This window comes from Malus sylvestris, chromosome 15 (assembly GCF_916048215.2).
Source record: "Malus sylvestris chromosome 15, drMalSylv7.2, whole genome shotgun sequence".
Classification (NCBI taxonomy): Eukaryota; Viridiplantae; Streptophyta; class Magnoliopsida; order Rosales; family Rosaceae; genus Malus; species Malus sylvestris.
The window spans coordinates 3,741,188-3,754,452 of NC_062274.1; the positions used below are offsets into that span (position 1 = coordinate 3,741,188).

General features: G+C 32.9%; 1 protein-coding gene across 3 annotated transcripts; it reads left to right on the top strand.

Moving 5' to 3' along the window:
- The first annotated feature begins 2,694 nt into the window (after positions 1-2,694).
- LOC126601082 (uncharacterized) lies at positions 2,695-10,207 on the top strand. Of its 3 annotated transcripts, none has more exons than XM_050267751.1 (7): positions 2,695-2,842; positions 3,010-3,282; positions 3,769-3,828; positions 3,965-4,015; positions 4,138-4,164; positions 4,514-4,619; positions 5,025-9,633. In XM_050267751.1, exons 2-6 carry the CDS (start codon positions 3,142-3,144, stop codon positions 4,607-4,609), a joined length of 375 nt encoding a protein of 124 aa, XP_050123708.1. In that variant the 5' UTR covers positions 2,695-2,842; positions 3,010-3,141; the 3' UTR covers positions 4,610-4,619; positions 5,025-9,633. The 3 variants fall into 3 exon arrangements, 2 of the variants coding, with proteins under 2 accessions (XP_050123708.1, XP_050123706.1); XR_007615679.1 differs by adding an exon at positions 9,962-10,207 and having other exon boundaries at positions 2,757-3,282; positions 5,025-9,440; XM_050267749.1 differs by having other exon boundaries at positions 2,757-3,282.
- Positions 10,208-13,265: the final 3,058 nt, after the last annotated feature.

Below are 13,265 nucleotides of genomic sequence, written 5' to 3' on the forward strand. Positions count from 1 at the left end.
CCGGCGGAAAAAAGAAAGATAAAAAAAAGGGTAAAGTAGTTTAAAGTATATATGCTTTATAATAATTAATTTATTTTTATTGTTGGAATAATAATTAACTCAAAAAATGCAAACGAAGGAATAAATCACGGGCAGTGTCACAATCCCCTCACATCGAACATCATTCAGTGCAAAAATGCGTGGTTTGTGTTGTAAGACGTCAGACATTTGTTACATTCCGTAATGAAATATATAGTATGTGATCTGATTTGATACTTGCATACAGTAAATAGTGTATACGGTAACTAAAAGCCTATGCAGCCCATTTAGCAGAGTAAAACTAGATTCAAGAGATATTTTTAATAAAGGAAAACTAATAAAAATGATATGAAAATTTTGAATTTTAACGATAAAGACAAAATAAAAGGTAAAGTGAACAGTATCATAATTGACTTTTTAGTGTAAAAATGTGGTTTTTCGTTTAAATGAACAGTACCACGGACTTTTTGTTAAAACGCCCATTTAATTAACGTTTCTTGAAATGCAGTCATGCTTACCTAAATATTTTTTTAGGACATGTGAGAGACAAACTTATTTTCTATATTATTTGTTAAGTATTACACTTATGAGTAACCTCAGTCAGACTATTGGATTATCTAATGAGTAATAGATAAATACAATAATGTTACTTTTAGTTTTTATTATTTTTAAATTAGATCCACTCTTGAACCAATCCAATTTGAATCTAATATAAATTGACAAGTCAAATCTGATAATCTGAATAATGAATACGATTCAAATTTAATATTCTATTATAAACGAATTCACATACGAATCAAGATTGATCTGATCCAAATTCGACCCATTTACAAGTCTATCTTAATCGATACCACATGTGCATTGAGGATGTATTACGAGCTATGTGGCTTACCAAGAAGTACCACTGTACCAGTGAATGATGATAAATGGTAGGGTAGGAAGAAAAATACCCATTATGGAAGTGGGCATGCCATTTGTATGGCCTAAGACTTACCCTTTTTGGAGTGGGAAATGAGGGAGGTGCGAACATACATATTGCACATGTTTCGACAACCCTAGCTAGGGCAACAATGCTTTGATATTTGTCAAAAGACACCACTTGCATTGCCAATCATGATGATAAAGCATCTTCTCTTGCCATCGTGGTTTATACTATAGTCCATGGTCCATGGTCTATGGAACACTTTTTTCGGGGTAAGTGGTAACCCTAATGGCATGCGAGAGACCCTTGGAGCCTTTGGACCAGCAGCATGCTTTCATTTTATCCTTTTCCACTTTCGGCGGCAAACAAAACGAGTGAGGAGGACATCTGGACATTTATCAGGGTGCATGCCACTCGGGGGCAGATGTATTTTGGGACCAAGATGGTTCTAGGACTATTCGGGATCTAGAAAATATATATGTATATATGAAGGTCTTTTGAGGACCTCCGAATGTTTGATAGTGTCTCTTTTGTGCTTATTAAGTATTTGATATAATGTCTGTTAGACATATTTTAACAGGGTGCATCGACAACACAAGACAAATTCTCTAATGTTTGATAGTGTCGTATCTATTGATATATGCGCAACATGATTTGACAGACAATAACAAACCCATCAAATGTTCGACGAAATTCTTCAGTGAATTAACTGAGTTTTTTTGCACGCTTCAGTCCCTATTTCTATCTAAAAAATTTGTACTCCTCCCGCGGCGCCCGGGGGGCCGCGGGAAATCGAATTTTGAATCCTCCACCATTGCGGATTTAACCACTTGGTGGTCAAAGGCCCACAACCAAATTTTATCCTCCAATAATGTATGATGGGGTCATCAAACGTCAGATAAATATATGTTCATATCTTATCCTCCAATAATGTATGATGGGGTCATCAAACGTCAGATAAATATATGTTGATATCTCAATAACATGTCAAAAAGTATCGTCATATATAACATAAGATACATGAATAAATACAAGGACACATTAGTTTGAATAACAATAATATAATTTTGGGAGTAAATGATCGTATTAAGTGTCTACCAACGTATAATTAAATTTTAAAAAGTTGGCTAAAATGATATGTTCTCATATTTTCACTCAAATTTGAATCATTTTCTTATAATGTGGATAAATTAACTCAAAATATCGTTAGTATCAAATAAAAATAGTAACTGCCTAACATTATATGATATCTTAATCAATTTAGTAAACATGCTACTAGTGTTTTTTTATATTCTGCGATCAATCAATATAGTTAGATAGTGTTGGGATTATATGAGCATCTTTCTGGTCCAATGTACGTGTCAATAATGTGTGGCTGGGGTGGATTATCAACCATAAGATAACCCAACTTTTGGCTTTATTAGTTGTGCTTGAACAAGAAGAACACAGAATCACTTGATTTTTTTTGGTGTTGCCGTATTTGTATTCAAGCTAATTCTGGCCCGACGATGTCCCATCCATTCCAAACAAGTTGAAGAATATATAAACATCTATTCTCTATCTGTCAATCAAACAAATGAAGTAATGCTATACAGAAACTTATTTATATGTTGATACACAAAATAAATAAATAAATCACTTACACGTCATATATGCAATAAACTTATAAGGCCATGTGAAAACCGCAAAAGAGAGTAGTGTAAATTAATTAATTTTCTCTCAGTACATACCGCATTATCCTCGATCTGTTCACACCAATGGATTTGCCAGTGGAGCTTCTGGAACAGTGAACTGCAACAGAGAGGCATGTGCAAGATCACGTGCTCTCCCACCCAGCAATATGCATGCATTGGTCGACAAGGGAGGCGGCGCGTGGCAGCATTTCCACTTGCACTTGGTCGTGTAATGCACTGATCACTGATTGATAACTTATCTGATCCACAACGGTTATGAACAGCTCACCAGAATGCTTCCAAAAAAAAAATGAACAGCACACCAGAATTAAAAGCTGCATATATATTTCATTTTTCTTCGTCCTTTTTAAAACAGCATTTGTCTGTTTTTGGCAGAAAGCACCGAGGACTGCGTGTGAGAAGACGATGAAAACATGAAGGCCTTTTCTGAATTTGTTTCTTTCCCGAGCTCACATCATCTTTTCTTTTAGATAGGAAGACCGGCTATATAAATCAAAGATAGTTTAGATGTTTATATATATCTTTTTGTTCGGGAAGAAGCTTTGGAGGTTATGGCGTCCACTGTCAAAGAAGCTTCGGAGCAAGAGCAAGCAGCCCCACGATTGCAGATTTACTCCACCTCTGATACTATCTCAACTTTCCGGAGAGGTACTCTCTCTCTCTCTCTCTCTCTCTCTCTACACACACACACACATATATTTGATCATCTATATATTTCACATTTGACAATAATTCGGCTTATATATATCACCTATATATATAACATATATATATATATATAATCATCTATTTTATAAGTCTCGATTTATAGTCATTTTTATAAAAATTAAATTCAAACTGAAACTATTTGCTGATTTAATTATGACGAAATTTCAATATTTCTTATAGAACAAATAGTTCGTTAAGTTCTTTGAACTCAATTAAATACTTCAAATATTTTTAATTTGGCTAATATTTTATAACGATAATCTAAGAGGTGCAACTTGAAAAATAAACGGTTCAGATCATTAAAGTTTTGTGGTATTGGCCTCACAACTAATCTCTATTTAAAAAAAAAATGGAGGTCCCTTCTCCCAGAGGCTTCCTATAGATATCTATCTATCTTACATCTGATCATTAACCCCTTTTTTGCAGAAAAGTATGAAAAGGATGCCAGGAAGTACTGGGATGTGGTTTACAAGCGGCATCGAGAAGGTATGATTTTACTTGCTTATTAGGTTAGTAAATTTCACCGTAGCTATTTACTTCTGTTGCATTTTTCTGTATGCTTGTATCCGAGTTTTGATTTTGCCGGTGCTATATAAATCTAACTGCGAATTTCTTGAATCAGTTCTTTAAAGATCGGCACTACCTGGACAAGGAGTGGGGCAAATATTTCTCGGTGAGTGAAGAATTATGTTGGAGGTATATATGGAGGTTTTAGTTTTGTCATTTCATATTCATCCAACAATTCAGTAGGATTTTAACTTTTGTTTTTGTTTTTTTCATCTTTTTGACTATCAGGGCGCTGGGCGGAAAGTTTTTTTAGAGGTAAACTTGTGTGCCAGTCGTGCGTGTTACTGTTGTTGTATCAGTCGAGATCATGTGGCACTATATCTCGTGTCTGCGCAAATTGGAAGAATATAATTTAGTTCTCGTTTGTGGAATAATTACTCGAAGCAAAACAGAAAATGCCTTTTTTTTTTCCTGTCTTGAGGAACCAGAATCTTGTTTCCAGTTGTGCTTTTCCCTTAAATTTTGTATACTCTTGTGGCAAAGTATTTATCTTGGTTTGTTTAAAGTTGGTGATCTATTCTATGTTTCTATCTAGAGGATCTCTGACCGTTTGTCTGTCAGGATGTTATGTATTGGATTATTGATTAATGTTCTCAACATACAGGAATTGGCTGTGAAGCTGGAAACACTATTTTCCCACTGGTTGCGATGTATGCAGATGTTTTCATCCATGCATGCGATTTTTCAAAAAGGCTGTTGACTTGGTTAAGGTGTGGTTTTCTTGTGCATTTACTTGCTAGTTCCATGGCAAAGGATATTAATATGTTCAAGGATGTTGCTTATGTTTGACTAATAAAATACACGTAGTAAAAAAATAGTAAGTTCAGTTTAGGTTCGTAGTTGGTACTGAATAGCCGTGACAAGTGATGCACAACGAGTTTTTTGTTGTTATCCCAGACACATAAAGACTTCACAGATACCCATGTTAGCGCATTTGTTTGTGATCTGCCATTGATGATCTAAGCAAGCAGATTTCTTCATCTTATGTGGATATTGTAACCATGGCATATAAATTGAACATATTGAGCAACTTTCCCCAGTGGTTAAATTTCACGAGTGATCTATTTTACGTAGAAGTTGCTGACTTGTTAAGTAGATTTTTGTGTTATCTGCAGTTTCTCCAGAGAAGACGCCTCTATTATTAAAGAATATTAGGAAAATTCTCAAGGTAACTGATAAACTTCAATTTCAAGCAGCTATTTTTATTTAAGTAGTCCATGCCTCTTCATATGTGATGAAATTTGTGGATTGGCCTCTTGCCCAAATGGTCGTGTGCTGTTTCGTAACTATTCTGTTGGCGACCTTTCTCAGGTTGATCTTCAATATGCGTGTATTTTGAAGTTCATCCTTATTATCGATTGATTTTTTCCCCTTTTGAAAGATGCATGGTTATAAGATATGGAAGTTTGTTTCTTTGTTATTATATTGGTAATCGACAGGAAACATTGAATTGCAAGGACCAAAAGATAAGTGAAAACTTTTATGTCTAGGGGTGACGGCATGTAAGTTTTTCTGGCATGTGCTTGTACATTGAGCTACTTTTTACTTTTTTCTCAGTGCACAATCTTGGTTGTGATCCCTTATTATTTCCAGCGTGCTTTCTACTTTTCTAATGAGTTCTTAACGAGGTCATTTTCGATGTTGAAGAACTTGATTTGTGCCGCAAACAAGTTGAGAACCGGTCAAGGGAGTTGGTTATGAATCGGTAAACTGTAAAACCATTTTGTGAATGGCAATGAATTATGCCAAGAATTATTGAGAGAATAGTTGACTTGTCATACAAGTTAATGAAATCTCTAAGATTTGCCTTAAGGAAATAAACATATTGGAGTCCTAATTACATGCAATCAAGTAAGGGCCTTTATTAAGTAAATACAAGGAATGAGAGTCATGATGAGACTTAACCTTATTGAAGAGATAGAGATTATCACTCTTACTGATAATAGGCCGGTTTGAGTGAAACTCTAATATGATAATGTGAGGATATATACATATATATATCAGCTGAAGAAGTCCCTGCTTCCACACAATTAGATTCGAAAACTAAACCCTATGCAATAGTAGAGATTGTTGCTGTGTGCTGGAAGTAGAAGACTACTTCTATTATTCATTCAATGGCGACTCTATTAGGTAAGTCATCATTGCGACTAATGTGATGCTATGATTTGGTTGTTACTGATCTGTTTGTTCATGTTGGTAATCCTAACACTTTGTTGGTGATATTGTTAGCTTAATTCTTATGTAATTCTTACATGTGGTATCAAAGCCACCCAACGTGGCTGGGGTTCTTTATTTTTACTAAAGGAACTGAGGTATATATTTGATTCTGGTTAAATTAATGCTTCCGCTATACTCTAACCAATTCATCTGCAATTTCTTTTAAAATCAATTGCATGATGAATAATTACATGGTATTCTTCGAGTTGTGTTTGTTACATTTATGCAGAGAAGTACATCCATTCAGAGCAATGAAAACACTTGGATGATCCTGGTTAAATGCTTCCGTAATCCTGAATGAGTTTGTTGTAAACTTGCTGCATATTTTGCACACATCAAAACTGGTACTTTGCATATTGACTAATTGCTTCCATCCCTAATTAATTAACGTATACATACATATACATGCTTGTACAAATCTTTCTCGGAAGAAATGCTTGCAGAATGGCATCAAATAGAAAGAGTATCAGACTTCAACAAATGAAGTAAAACTTTAGGAATCAATATCATTTATCTATCACTAAACGACTTGACAGATAAATTGATGATTGATTTTATTTTGGATGAACCATGTGAGTGTTTGCTCAATGGTTCGTGGTTAGAGGTTCAACTGATTAACATAAGCTTGAGACGCAAATATTTTTCTGGTGGCTTTTGGCTCTATTCGGCGTTTTTTCATTTCAAATTCTCTCCGGAAAGTTATGAAATTGTTCTTCGCAATTTAATCTCTACCTAATTTGGTTGAATTGAAATTAAGCTTTTGGTTCCAATTAAATCGATTAAGTTAAGAGTTCATGCTTCTGTTTATGTTTTAAAATTTAAAATTTAAAATTGGTAAGTTCTCTATTACAATCTTGTGATATTATTTTGAGTTGATAGAAATTAACCTTATGGATACTAGTTTCCTGGGTGAGCCATTGTATATGATTTCATACTTTAAAATTTGGATTATACCATGGCATTAACATGCGTATGCGCCTCACAATTTCATATCTTAGTTGAATTTATGAACTAATTCTACAGAAATTTATAAGGTTTAGGAAACTTTTCAAGTCCCAAATCTCTAGATCTTGAGAAGCTTGAGTTATATATATCTGATCTTGAGAAGCTTGAGTTATATATATCTTGTTCACATGTTTTTTTGGGATTTTCATACTTCCATTCACTCTTATTCTATTATTATTCATGAATCTATTACCCTTATATTGAAGAGAAGAATTGCAGTGGTAGTGTTGAGATTTTCTGCCTATATTAACTTATATTTTAATTACATTGGCTTATTTATTGCATGATTTAACATTGTAGTCCGTTCCATAATTTTTTGGAATGATGAATTAAAGGATAGTAGTGTGGCTTTTGCATTGAAATTTCTTAACAAATTTGGATATTTTGCTAATGTAGACTTTAAGCAAAGTTGTCTAAATGACTAAATCTTTTTCTTTTATGGTGAAAAAGGGATGCCTTGCTTGTTGTAATCACCAAAAGAATGAAATTTTTGTTACCTATATGCATTTTGTGTAGCAAGCATATAGTGAGTGGTCATTGTTTAACCAAATTCTCATCAACGCATATTGATCTCATTTTATTGTGATCTCTGATTAGAAGATTTTGTAAATTTCACTCACAGCTCTAGAACAATAATTTGATAAATTTTCCTAAATCCAATTTTGATGAAATTATGTCATGTTATGTTATATAATGAATTCTATACATGGAAAAAATTTCACAGTCTTTCGCACAAGAAATTGATTTATGGTTAAATTTTAAGTGTGACACTATGTTGCTAAAATTCTGCACCATAGTCTATTTGTGATAATTTGTGACATTATTTTGATATATCTATGTAACTCAAAAATTCGTGAACTTTTAGTGTGATATACATTGAGATGTTTATTTCAAGTCTGGAAATTTTCACGTGCATTGGTTTGAAAATGAATTATTGGTGAATTTTTAATTTCGGGATTGTACTGTAGAATTTACGCAGTTTCTGCAGTACATTCCATTTCAATTTTATTTTAGCCCACTTTTAAGATTGCAAAAATTATGGAACTTTAGCTGACAGTAAATTTATATGTCTACTTAATTTCTGGAAAATTTAATGCATATTGGAGAAAATTTTGAATTTTTTGGTGAATTATTTAGTCTTCGGTATGTACTACAGAATTTTTGTAGTTTTTGCAGCACATCCCATTTCGTATTTTCTTTTAGTACACTTGTAAAGTCTCAAAAATTATGAAAATTTTTGGAATTAAGAGACTTGTATGTTTACTTATTGTCTGAAAATTTTCATGCATATCGGATGAACAATAAATATTAGGTGAATTTGTAATCTCATGTATGTACTGAACATTTTCTGCAGCACCTCTCTTTTCGAATTCATTTTTGGCTCGCTTATAAAATTTTAAAAATCATGAAATTTTGCAAAACAGTAGTCGTATATGATTAGTTCATGCTTAAAATTTTTCATGACAATCTAAAGAGAATTGAGTTTTTAGTGAATTTGCAAACTAAAGTGGTATTGCTGAATTTTTGTTTCTTCAAAAACTAGTTATGTTAACTTATGCAATATTGTTTTCACTAATTTGTGCATATCCAATATTACCAATTGTTTGACATGTTTATTTGCTCTAATATGTCATGGTTTTCAATGCAAATTCTCAATTCTAATGACTTTTATTATTAGTCAACACTGATTAAATTTGGGTTGAAAAGTGTATTGGTTTATTTTGCTCAAACCAATATTTTGTTTGGTCATCAATTTTGATTATGATGGTCATTGTCTTTTGAGACAAAAATTGGAAAGTGGCATCAGTTTACTAATTGATCATTTGGTCTCTATTGAATAACTAATAACCATGTTTCCTCTTTTGAGAACTCTATTGTTCAATGTCAATAACAACATACTTTTGTGTCTGGTTAATCTTTTGAGAATCATTGAATATCCAACAAAACAGTTATTTAATACTGTTCTAAAGGCTTATTTTGAAAAATCAGAATTCTAATTTATATGGTGAATACTTTTGTCCCAAAGGGAATTTCAGGAAATCATTTACCAACTATAAATTAATATTATAGCAACATAAAGTACTTCTAACATATTTTCATTTGGCCAAAGTTGTTGAAGCTATATGTATTTTGTGTATTTTATGTTTTGGCTAGCTATGCAGATATTTTCCTTGCATGATTAGTTTCTGCCCCAAGGTGTAACAATCATGCAATTTGCAGTTGGTTCGATTCTCCACAACTCGACTACTTCCATGATGAATCTTGCAGACTACTTCCATGATGAATCTTGCATAATAGAGAATGAGTAGGTAAATTTACCAATCTTTTGCCTTAATTTTCTCTGAGTTCTAAATTGGATTAAAATTATTGTTGAAAAATTGATGTTATTTAGATATCTAAGTGTTTATTTTATTCGACTTTGTTTTAGAATTAAAACATAAATTTTGAGTTTGGATTCTCTTATTAGATTTCATTTTAATTGATGATATAATATTTAACAAATATGTGAGTCTTCTCTCATACACTAAAATAAAATAAAATTTGTAGTCATTGCTTAAGTTTTTATTTATGTAACATTTTAATTCTAACCTACTTAAAAAAAATATGTATTTGATCTTTATTGATTCAACTAGCCTATATTTTGTAATATGAAAACCACTTTCTCTAGTGTTTAATCTTGCAATTTTGGGTGTTTGCCCAAGTGGGAGAAATAATGTATTATGGGCTTCACACTCATCAATTGTGCATACTTTTAGTGGTTATAGTTTTGGTAGATAAAACGTACATTATCATACTTATTTATATTTTATATGTGCAACTAATCTTGCAGGAAATTCAAGAAGGGTTAATGAGTATATTCTGCTCAAAAGTGTTTTACTTATAAATTATTGTTTGTTGTTCAAGAAATTGGACTTGTGATTTATATGTTATTGATGGATAATTAATGTGCTCAAAAATGTTTTCTTATTCAGAACAACTATAAATCAATGTATAGTGAAGCATGGAATTGACAAGATTGTATATACTTCATATGCTCAAAAGTGTTGAAGCTATATACGTTTGCCCTTGTATTTTATATTTTAGCTATGCAATCTTAATATAATTAGTTTTTGTCCAACAATGATTATGGAATTATATGTTTTTGATGCAATAAGAAAACATTTAGTTAAAGTTTTCTATTTCTGTCAAATGTTAGAAGAACAAAATTGACCAAATAATTTTGTATAGTTTTTCAGTCACAAGAGTCACTTCCCTACATATATCTTGAATAAAGATGTTGAGCTCACAAATTTTATGTTCTAGATCCCATGACTAATAATGTTTTGCTAATGGGAGTATTTGAAAGGTATCTTTTTCTTTTTGTAAACATTTACAAAGTTTTGTTTTACTCTCTTAATCAGTGGGAGTAATAATAATTTATCTATATAAGCTTGTCTCTGTTAATAAGTGGGAGTAAGAGATTACCTTACGTTAAAATTTGAAGTGTTAGTGGCTGATACTTTAAGAGTAAATTTTGTTCATAAGTTTTAATACGAGGTCCTAATTTTATAAACAATATGTTGTATTTTCTTGTTCTTTTATTAAATTCTAAATTTTCTTGTGTATCGAGATCTTGTATTCGATTTCTCCACTCATATCATTGAAAGCGAACGAGAAATTGGTTTTTCAATCTATGATTTTTTTTTATAATTTCACTATTATATATGGGAGATGGATAATTTTGAAACCGGGATGCATGGTAGAAACTAGAAACCCAACACCCTAAATGGACTAGTATCCACATTTAAATGGGACTAATATATAACAAATATATAATTTTTCATGGCATGATATTTTTCTTCTTCTTATAAGTGAGAAGGATCTTAGGTTTGAAACTAGTGCCGGCAAGTTTATACCAATATCGTTGTATAAAAGATCGAACAAATTAACTTTGCCCTTGAAACTCAATTTTGATTCTATTTTGCCACCTGAATTCAAAACTCAAAAGTCGTCATTTTACTCTGTAAAACTCAAAAGTCGCTCCACATTATCTTAATTCTGTGAATTTCGTAATGTGGGGCTAGTTAATTTCTTCTTCTTCTTTTTTCACCTCTACAATTGTAGAATGTTAAGTTTAAGGAAGAAGAGAGAGTCTATAAGTCAAATGGAACGAATTTGAAATTTCAGGGAGGAAAGTAGTGATTTTCAACTTACAGTGAATTAAAAACAGTCTGGATCAATCAAATACTAAATATATTTCAAATAAAACCGGATAATTAAAAGTAAGTTTCAGGTGGCATAGCTAAAAATAAGCTTTTGTTATACACAAATTATCTTTCTAGATGCTAATCAACGTAATCAGTGGAAGCAAACTTCAAAAACAGTTTGTATCAATGCAGTTTATTTGTCACAATAGCATTACAACATGAATCAAGAAACTGCTAGGTTTTCAAATCTCCAGGGCCTGCAGGGCCTGTTAGTAAACACCTATGGCTTCAACTTCAAGCAACAAGATCTGCCCAAGGAAGAAGGGTTACATGCTGACGGCTTCTTCATGAAACGCCACAGTATGGAAATTCTTCTCCCAACGAGGGGCTATTCACTTCACCAGAATATTCCAGATTTAGCTGCAAATTAGGCCAACAAGTACTACCATTGCAATATTTACTACATCAAGAAAAAAAAATCTCAACTACCAAAATTTGTTGCCACTTAGTATTACGGTTTAATAGTATTCTTCTTTATTCTTTATTTATAAGTGAGACGTTTTAGGTTCGATTATTGTCAAAGATGAATTTGAACCACATTATTGCTAGCCAATTGTAAAACTTACCTCACCTCTCACTCCGTTAATGTAGATAATATCGTTTGTTAAAAAAAACTACCAAAATTTATTCTGACCCATATAAAAAGAAGCCTAATACGAGGAATACGGTTCATAATTCATTAACAGAACTCAGATCAGACTTCAGAGCTCGTGTCCATGGAGAGAAATTTTCAACTTTCAACTTTATGGTGAACCAATTATGGCACGAGACCAAAATTCACCTGACTATCAAATATAGAACTTTTTTAGAAAACGTCCTTGAAGTCAGCAAACTAATGACAAATTTAATGCCTAAAATTAAGGGATTTTTGTTAGCAAAATAAATAAATAAATAAAAACCCTCCGAAACCCTAATCCATACATAGTTTGAGATCGACATGTCAAAATCGAATAAATCTCTATGACCACGAGAACAACATGCAATGATCCAGTCTAGATCCCCATCGATTCCGACTAATCGTTAGTAATTTAAAAAAAAAAAAGGAGTTCCACCATAAAACTAATTAAGAAAGTTGAGTTCCATCATAAAATCAATTGATAATATAAGAAGTAGCCAAATCTCTTAGAACCTCAGTCCCTCCTCTCATCAATGTAAGACTCCTTCCCAACACACCCTCTCATGTGTGGCAAATTTTCAAGCCTAACACGTGAACAACACAACGGGTGACTTGGAGCACGTGTGACCGTTTGACTTCACACGTGGGACAACTTGCTCTAATGCCATGAAGAAAGTTGGGGTTCCACCATATGGAGAGTAGCTCAACCTCTTATAAGCCTATGCAAGGTCTCTCCTCCCATTAATGTGAGACTTATTCTCAACAATTTCCTGGGTGTAAATTTATATGCAAAAAATTCATGAAAAATTGTAAACACAAATATATAAAACAAACATGATTCAGAGAGGAGGTGATGGTGACAGATAGAGAGTAAGCACGCAAAGCTTCAAGCATGAACCCAGCATGCAAGAAAATACCATGTGTGCTCACTCTCTTCTGTCACCGTCCTTTACCCTTTAATTATTTGAACCTCCTTCGATATTGCACCAGAGAGAAAGAGGCCTCCCAAAACCCTAGCTGTTTAACCCCCAAATGCTCTATATATGAGATTGGAACATTTATTTGCTTTTTTGGGAGAGGGTTTCCAAGCCTACATCTAGCTACTCCTATCCATCCCTCTATTCGACCTCGCCGGGAAGGGAACCCTATCTATCACTCTACTGCAACCTCGATCCCTCATCGTTGAGGGAACCCTAATAGCTTTGCTTTGATATGAGAAATTGCAAGGCCTGTTGGGGCTTTATATAGAAGGAAAAAGAGAGAAGAGAGGA